The sequence below is a fragment of the Dreissena polymorpha genome, chromosome 7 (assembly GCF_020536995.1).
Source record: "Dreissena polymorpha isolate Duluth1 chromosome 7, UMN_Dpol_1.0, whole genome shotgun sequence".
NCBI lineage: Eukaryota > Metazoa > Mollusca > Bivalvia > Myida > Dreissenidae > Dreissena > Dreissena polymorpha.
In genome coordinates this window covers 62,339,433-62,349,376 of record NC_068361.1, presented here as the reverse complement: position 1 = coordinate 62,349,376, position 9,944 = coordinate 62,339,433, and the positions used below count along the sequence as shown (strand labels likewise).

The window sequence follows — 9,944 nt, the reverse complement described above, 5'->3', positions numbered from 1 at the left end:
CGGAGCACAGCGAGTGCCACGCTTTCAAAATGGGTAGAAGGAATCGAAATATAAAATCAATCGGTTTGCCAATTTCTTTATATTCTTTCACAATTTTATATGTCGTATGCAATCTATTTCAATGTGAGATGGTTTAAAATTTGCAATTTGGTTGAGAGGTGAATAACAAAATTGTAAAGCCTTTGAAATAGAATTGTGACTCTTATTATCCACCATACCTGGATTTTTTTAAAGTAGTTACGTTTTAGTTATTTTGTAGAACTTTGTTTCGGAAATTTATCCAAAAAAGGCAGTTAAATAAAAACTCATTCGTTGTTTTATGACAATAATTATCTGTGAAATGTTTCTAACTTGACCTTGTATATGTATATAGCTTTGTATTAATTCAACTTAAGGTAGTGCATATCCTTCCTAACTTTAGATTGAGATTTTGTAAATTAGTGTAAAAATGTATTGGTTTTAAACCAAAATATGAATAAAGAACACACATATTGAATGTCAAAAATGTGTTTATGTTATTCCATTCGTCTTTAGCTTTAAAATGATATATAGTTTGACCATATTGTACCACAGTGAATGAAGAAAAACCAAAGCGAAGTTTCGATGAATTTTATCCCCCCCCCCCCCCCATGAACCTTAAAAAAAATCAAATAATTTACTTAGTATACTAATTGTAGTAAGTTTATATAATTCAAGTATGAAATATAGTACAGACATAATGAATAAGAACTCAACAGAAAAAGGTTAGCTCGAACTCGGGATATTCGGTTAACAAGTCTTGAATTAATCCACTCCACAATCAATAAAATATGTGAGCTATTTGTTTCGCCGGAGGTTACCTCTAATCCAATTGACGTTGGCAAGTGTTTAATTAATTACATCGTTTTTCGTCGTTTTCTTTACGGACAATGTCGAATGATGGGCGAATATTAGGACCGTGCTAAATATATCGTATTATAACATCCAAGTGGTCCTTTACGTACGGTAACTAACTGTAAGCTAACGTCAACACCTAGTAAGACATTGAATTGATGGGGAAGTTGTGTGTGCATTCTTAATTTGTTCACATTTTGTGTATGGTAAAGATAAGTTGTAAACTCGACATTTGAACCCAGGTCACAAAACTGATAATGAAGATACATGGTGAAAAACAGGAACTCTGATAAAGACACCAGAATAAAGTGAGGCCATATCTTCATCACGAGGACACGAAACATATGAGGATTAACATGGTAAGTTTATATTGATTTCCTAGCTTATATGAAATTATCGTCGGTAAAATGCAATCGTTCTAGGCGTGTACAAATTTAGACAGACGCGTTATATGTTGTTGAGGGTATAAGGCATATTAACAGACAGAAATATCACAATCTCCCTTATTGGTTGTAAATGAAGTCTGCCTTAAAGGGGCCTTTTCACAGATTTTTGCATTTATTGAAGGTTGTCATTAAAATCTTAATATTGATAAATGTAAACATTGGATCTTAAAAGCTCCAGTGAAAAATCAATTATAAAATTAAAGAAAGAAAAACGAGTTACCCTCAACAGGGCTCGAACCACATACCTCTGGAGTCCTGGAGTAAAAGTCTGCCGCTAAGACCACTCGGCCATCCGTGCTGATATAATGAGCGGTGTATTTTATACGTTATATAAGCAATCCTCGTAGTTTAATTTTTTTTAACGACAACCACAGAACACTCCAAATTATTCAATCGTTTCGCGTTGCACCGCTTTATAATTTTCAGGTTTTTAAATCGTCAAAAGATGCATATAATGGCTATTTGAGAGCACGGTAAATGCTCAGTATTACTGTTTCCTCACAAATATCATAACTAAAACGAACATAAAGGAATCTGACACAACTTTTTTTTAATTTTGTCAATTTACCGAATTGTGAAAAGGCCTCTTTAATATTCAATCAAATTTAAAATGACAACGTCAGAGTGTTTTTGAAATAAAAGACGTTTATACCTACCAGAATACCATGCTTCTGTCCACAGTGGCGTTTCAAACGTGTATATTCGTTTTATCGCGATTTTAAAATGAACACAGTACGCAATTTAACGTTACCATAATACTCTTAACTGTCAATCAACCATAAAAAACACACACATATCGAAGGTAATGCTTAAATATCGAATAAATAATATAAAACACATGTGTTGGTTTTTAACGACATTTATTAGAATCGTGTTAACTAAATAACTTGTCGACTCATGGTGAAAATTCTATTATTTTTTTACAATATACAATCAAACACTAACCGATATATAGAAAGTTTTTTAGTGAAAACTGGTAAACTGATTTGACCTCCCATTTAAACCAGGATTGTTTGTCATTTAACATCATTTGTTTATTTCATATTTGAAATGGTTAAGTGCACGAATCGTAGTAGATATTGTTCTACTATTACTTGTGATACAATTATTCAATTCAGAATTCTGTTTTCTGCATGTTTGAAATTGATGTTGATAATTAATTGCAAGATGTTATTATCCTAGCGTTCCTCGTATTGTTTTATTCATAGTAGTATCGTGCTTGTTAGATTTGCTTGCGCTTGTAATATCTCTTATTACCATACATGTATGACTTGTTAAAATACTTATTAACACTGTTATTTTATTTTATTGTTCTGTAAGTCTGGCGATCAATTCAATGATAATGTCCTTACAATCCTCTGCATATTTTCTTCACACGCTTGTTTGCATGTTAGGATATGCTAGTTTTTATGAATAACATCGAAGATTAACCCATTTATGCTTAGTGAACTCTCCCTTGCTTCTAAATTGGATCAATGTGTTTACAAAATTAGAGATGTCTAGTATATTTATTTCTATATTTAGAATATTTCTTACCGAAATTCCTTTAGGCAAACAGCGCAGACCCTGATGAGACGCCGCATCATGCGGCGTCTCATCTGGGTCTATGCTGTTTGTCAAGGCCTTTTTTCTAGACGCCAGACATAAATGGGTTCATCCATTACGAAGACAGAATGTATATATCCATTGACAACTATCATGCGTTCTTTTTCAGGGTTCGGGAAATATGCAAACAACATGGTTACTCTTGCTAGTAATAAGCTTTTCGGTCGGTAAAACGTACGGATTTTCGGATCTCGAGAATTTCATCAGGGTCATCGATTCATTGAACCCAAACCAGACAGTGGTGAACTATTTAAATGGGTCAGTGTTTTGGAAACAGCCAAAGTCGATTCTTCAAAAACTATTCAACTACGAAGGATACAATATTAATCGCAAAATACGGCAATCTGATGGCACATTTCTGTCTTTGTCTAGAGAATTTGTTGTTTACCGCCAACCGAATACATCTGAAATTCTGCTGGTTTTGATGAATCCAATTTCCTACAACGCAAACGAGGTTTTCAACGTTGCAAACGATCCAGTGAACGCTCACATTGGAAGCGCATCGCCAGCAATGCCTGTAACTCCTCATTTACCAGAATTTCTGGTATATAATACTGATATCGTATTGGAATATCCGAATCCTTTGCAACCGAATAACTATGCCAATTACTCCGCTGGACCCGTTTATGATTCCGTAGAGTTATTCGGATTCTTTTCTAATTCAACCCTTATAAATGCATCAAAAACAGATAGCGTGCCAATGACAGGTACGTGGATGCGAAAATCCCAATACTTGCCCTGGATGGTACTAGGTACAACTCCTGTGTCTTTGTTTTACACAACACTCGCTTGGAAATGTTACGATGGTCTCCAGTGCGTAGCGGATGATATCATGCAGATTATATCAGATTATATGCAGATTATCAAGCAAAACTTCCCAAAATATCAGTATGCGCCATCTACGAAACGTCGTGGACGGCTTTCAAAAAGATTATAGACCAACGCAGACTTGCAGGTCTACCGGATATTTTTATAACTCAGGTGAACGCTTCCTCGGATGTGAAAGACATGACCTTCGACGTAGACCAACGTGTGCTAGACATCCTGTACAAATGGCCATTAATGGTTCGCGTCTATGGAACGGCTTGGTCGGAGATTACAGGACAGAAACGCATTGCCTTGTTCGACATCGGTGGTTACGTGGAAGTTGACCTCGAACCTTTGATTACAGCGGCTACCGTCTCCAGCTAGTGGCGCGTTGCTCTTATACAATAGGACAACGCACGCCGTCATGCAAAACTTCCACAATCCAATCACTGGCCGCGTTAACAAGGTTAATCCTATAGCGTTTGCGACAGACCTTATCTTTCCCAAGGATTCCTTCTTTACTGTAGACATACCATCGTCCAAAATGGTCGGTTTGATTGGGGATCAGTCCACGGAGACCGATAATGGATGGGCAGTAAATATGCTGAACTTTTTGTTTCCATGGCAGGCTCAGAATCTCTCGTCCACATTTTATGGAACGTGGTCTACGTTTGCATCGTGGCCTGAGTTCATGGTAATGGGTGATACGCCAGGGAATATTGTGCAAAAGCTTACGGTTTTCAATGGTATGTAAAACTGTATTGCACTGATGAGAAAGTGAATCAGAAGGCATGAAATCGTACACCACCTGTTACTGGCGGAATTATATTAATTCTTTTGTCAAACGTTGATTTGTGATTCGTGTTGTCGATAAAAATAGACCCATGCTTTGTATTTACTTGTGTGCATGTCTTGTACAGTTCAGTTTCTTTGAAACACCGTGTCATTGAAATATAAATGTGTATCGTATATAATCGCACATATTGTTTAAGAGCTAGTACATTTAAAGGCCTCTAGACCGAAACCACAATGCTAAATATACCAAAATACTATTCCACAACGCCGTAAACGACCCTTGCACGTCAGTGTATGAAGATGAATATCACCTTAAAGGGGTCTTTTCACAGATTTTGGCATTTTTTTGAAGATTGTAATTAAATTATTTGTATTGATAAAAAATTAAACATTTGATCTAAAATGTACCAGATAACAAATCAAGGATAAAATTTAAAAAAAATGAAAAAAGTAACCCTAGGAAGAGAAGTAATGACCCGTGGAGTCCTTGAATAAATGTATAACGTCGTGTTAACATCCGGCAATATACGAATATAATTAATCTTAAAGTGAGCACTGTCTACACAATTATGAATAATCTTTCTCATAAAATAACAAGATATACGTTCAACTATACTAATAAATATTAAGTGTTGTGTGAAAAGGGAGTTTAATGCATGTGCCGTCCGTACAGTCCGCACTGGCTAATCAGTGAAAACACTTTCCGCCTTCAGTGGATTGTTGCTAAGAAGATACTTTCTTTAAACCGAAAATATCACAACAGCGGAAAGTAGCGTCCCTGAGTAGCCTGTGTGGACTTCATTGTCTAATCTCGGACGAAACTTTACCCAAATGCATTAAAACCCCTTTTCACAGAGCACCGCTTAGTTGTTTTTTTAAACAATTTAACCTGTAAGTAGAGGGAAAATTAGGCTTCTGGGACAGAACCGTTTCCCATCCGTTTCCCATCCGTTTCCCATCCGTGTCCCAGGCAATTCTATATATAAATGTATAATATCTTTTTCAAGATATTATATATCCCTCAGGAAATTCTATATATATATAAATGTATAATATCTTTTTCATATTTCAGGGCGGCATCCCATTCGCAAACGCGGCGGCTCGAGGACTTTTGACCACTACCATTATTCGTGATTTTTACAAAAAAAAAAAAAATGAAAATGACTTAAGTATTTATTTTACTATATAAAATGGATGACCAAACGGTACAAGAATTGATTCAACGGCGTATTCAGCAAATTGAAAATCCACCACCACCAAATGAGCATTTAAATAAAGTTTTACAAAAATTTCAACATGATCAAAAAAGAATGAATACTCGAAAAGCTATACGTTTAAAATCTAAGAAAAACAGTTGTCTCTATAAAAATCATCCTGTACTTGATTTTAAAAAGGATTAAGGTCCATTTCCAAACCCTCACTTGGGTATGAAAATGACTATTATAAATCTATTAGGCTTTTATTGTCAACCCATGAATTAAACGATTCGGGATATCCAAGCCACTTGACTAACGACTTGTCCCCGCGTTTTTGAATAACTTTTTCAATTCTATATACTTCTTGACTTGTTTTTTGTAGTTCTTGTTCATAAAACGTACCCTGTATTTCCTCATCATTATAATCAGTGATTTTATACGTTGGCGGATCTGTATATTGAACTTGTGACACTGTAAACACCTCCTCAGTCCATCTAGGTGTATATCCTTTTTCAAATATTCCCTTTTTCTTAGTTATTCTTACCTTATCGCCAACTTCAAATATTGGCTTACCGTACTTTTGTGGGTGTTTGGAGTACAAATTTACCCAAACAACACTTTCATTTTTTTTATCACTAGCATCATCAGGTGTCATTTTGATTGATGAATGCTTTGTGTTGTTATAGTCATTGACCATTTCATCTAAGACATCAACATATTTTTTGGTAGAGTTGGCTGAAAAGTATTTGAACATTTTTTCCTTCATTGTTCTGTTCCATCGCTCTACCACGGAACTTTTCTCTTCGTTTTCTGTGGAATACAACTTGACTCCCAACGCCATAACGTTTTTATTGTAGAACTCCTTTCCTTTATCGACCCACAACTTTTGAGGTTGTCTGTTTTTAAATATTTTGTTAAATGCTTCAGCAACCTCAACTCCGGTTTTACTCTTTAATGGAGCAATCCATCCATATTTTGAAAATACATCAATAACTGTTAGCAAGTATTTTACACCATTATTAAACTTAGCAAAAGCTTGCATGTCAACTAAATCCGCAGCCCATATGTTATCAATGCCATGGGCAACGACTATTCTTTTTCTAAAACGTTTTACAACGGGTCTATGCAGTTCGACTGCGAGCTGATCAGACCATTTTATTTCTTTAGCCACGACTTTTTTTTCCCATTATAACCCAACCCAAACTTTGCCTTGGTAGATATTATCGGCTTTATTATACTACGCTCAATTCTTTCACGGAGTGTTGGGTCTTTAATAGCATCCATTTGTTCAAGCATAATTTGATCAGCTACGTTTCTTCCTGCTGTATCTGGAAAGTGTTGGTAAGCTAAATCATGAAGGTATGCGGCATTATCAACTCGATCAACTGGTTTACTCCAGTCTTTATATGCGCCAGTTGAAGTTAATCTCTCGTTTAAATTAGTTCCAGGTCCTGCAAAGTTCATTCCTGGAATATGCATTTCACCGGGAAATTTAGCCCACGGAAGCTTGACTTTACTCGTCACCTTATTCAACGTCGAAACCAAGTCTCCGCCAGTTTTAGTATGCATTTTTACAAACTGTGTTTTAACACAACCGCAAACGGAGCACTTTCCGCGAAGCATTGGTTTATTGTTCTTACTGACAACATTTTTTACATCAACTGTTTCAGTTTTGCTTTTGCACTTTACACAATACATTTTTTAATGAAAAAATAATTTATATTTAAAATGGAAGTTAAAGATCTTTCGTGGAATGACGTAAATACAAAAAGATACAACAGTAGACTTTTACCGAGATCAATACGAGGTCTTATTATTGGTAAAAGCGGATGTGGAAAAACTATACTATTGTTAAACCTTTTACTTCAACCAGGCTGGTTAGACTACAACAACTTGCAAGTTTTTGGCAAGTCGCTTTTTCAGCCGGAGTACAGAATTATTAAGAAAGCATTTGAAGAAAAGCTACCTAAAGAAGAGATTATAAAATTGTTTAACGAGCAAGACTATATAATGGAGAATGACGTTTCACCAGCTCTTTTAGTTGAAGAAATGGCTAAAATTTTAGATAAACCAGCTGATATTGAATGTAATTTTTTTGAAACGTCTGATGATGTACCTGATCCTAGAGACTTGAATAGCTCTAAAAAGAATTTAATGATTTTTGACGACCTTCAGTTGGAAAAACAAAACAAATGTGAAACTTATTACATAAGAGGACGCCACAGCAATGTAGACTGCTTTTATCTCGCACAAAACTACTTTAAACTTCCAAGACAAACAATACGTGAAAATGCAAACTTTATGTGTTTGTTTCCACAGGACATGAAAAATATTAATCACATCTACTACGATCACGTTTCAACTGATATGTCAAAAGAAGAATTTAGAAATTTTTGTAAAGTAGCCTGGGACCGTCCTCATGGATTTGCTGTTATAGATCTTACTAGTAAAAAAAATAATGGTAAGTATAGATCAGGATTTGACTATTTTTACATACCTCAATAATAAAAAAAAATATATATAAAATGGAACGAGTACTAGAACAAATGTTGGCGGAAATAAAACAAATTAGAATTAATACCAGTCCGAAAAATTCTTTTTATATTATATTGCAGGGTAATAGCTCAAGAATTTGTACTTCTTTAGGACCACCAATTCAACTAGATGTAGACAAAACATATGAAATGGCCTTAGTTAGTTTGGAGACCTACTATTCATTTCCAAATATAGACTCTTCAAACAATAACTTTTGCTATAGCCCTAACAAAGGAAAAAATTGGTATGATATAAATATTCCCGAAGGTTCATACGAATTGGAAGATATAGGCGATTACATTCAACGAATAATGAAGGAGAATAATCATTACAAATCTGCCACGGACGAGTACAATATAACCCTAGAGCCGAACGACAACACACTCAGAACAGTACTAAAAATAGAACCAGATTATCAAATAGACTTTACACCAGCAAACTCTATAAGATCGGTATTGGGTTTTAATGCTAAAATATACTTACCAGGATATAATGAGGCTGAAAATATTGTCGAAATATTAAGTATTAGTAGCTTGAAAGTAACTAGTGATATAATTAGCTCATCATATGTTAACAATTCGACTGAAAACGTAATATACAGCTTTTTCCCTTCGGTTGGACCCGGGTATAAAATTATGGAAACACCAGCTAATTTGGTTTATTTACCAGTTAATTTGTCGACAATTTCGTCAATTGAGACAAAACTCACCGACCAGAACGGAAAACTTGTAAATATGCGTGGTGAAAATATTTTTATTAAATTTCATATAAAAGAAAAGTAAAAAAAAGTTTTTTTATATCATATATAAAATGAGTCGTTTCGTAAATGTATCAGTAAATATAAGCGAAGGTCAGAAAGAAAAAATCAAAAAAGCTATTCAATTAGGAGCTCCCGTGTCTATTCGCCTATCACACGAGGATTTATCTGGAGAACACATGCTAGCCCTCACTCAAGCACAGATTAACAAAATGACAAAAGCTTACCAAAGTGGTAAAGGAGTGACGATTAAAATGTCGAAAACACAAATAGAACACAACAAAACAGTTGAAGGGGGATTTATTGGAGCTATTTTACCGATGTTGGCTACCGCGGGTAAGTTTCTTATGTCAAGCGTTTTACCAGGACTTGCAACCGGTTTGCTAACCGGCGTTGGAGCCGCAGCCGGTAGTAAAGTTGTCGACAAAATTAGTGGATCGGGTGTTTTGTATTTAAAGAAAAACGGAAGCGGTTGTAAAGTAATACAAGCAGGTAAAGGATTGTATTTAGCTCCGTGGAAGAAAGGTAGTTCGTTAGGACAGGGGCTGTATCTTAAATCTGGAAAAGGAATGTACATGAGAGCAGGATCAGGATTGCTACTAGGACCTAATTCACCATTTAGCAGTATTCCAATACTAGGGATGCTTTTATAAAAAATATTTACATATATAAAAATGCAAAGATATATGCCACCAATTCACAAATTTATTCACAAGCATAAACGACCAACACCAGCGGCAGTTAAATGGCTGCCACACGAGAATCTTGCACATCCTGCAAAACAACTGAATGGTAAATGGATTATTTCGATGCAGCAATCGCTCACTATTCAACCGAAAGAAGCACTTCCTATTAAATTAAAAATAGGTTTACGGCTAGTTCAAGGTGTTTGTTCGGTATCGCTCAAACAAAGTTTAAAGGAAAAGAAAT

The 9,944-nt window shown here is 35.2% G+C and overlaps 1 protein-coding gene across 1 annotated transcript; it reads left to right on the top strand.

The window, feature by feature from the left end:
* Positions 1 to 917: 917 nt before the first annotated feature.
* Positions 918 to 3,861, top strand: LOC127839763 (uncharacterized). Its single transcript, XM_052368148.1, has 2 exons — positions 918 to 1,232; positions 3,034 to 3,861. The coding sequence occupies exons 1-2, from the start codon at positions 1,218 to 1,220 to the stop codon at positions 3,859 to 3,861; spliced, it is 843 nt and encodes a 280-aa protein (XP_052224108.1). The 5' UTR covers positions 918 to 1,217.
* The last annotated feature ends 6,083 nt before the right edge of the window (positions 3,862 to 9,944 follow it).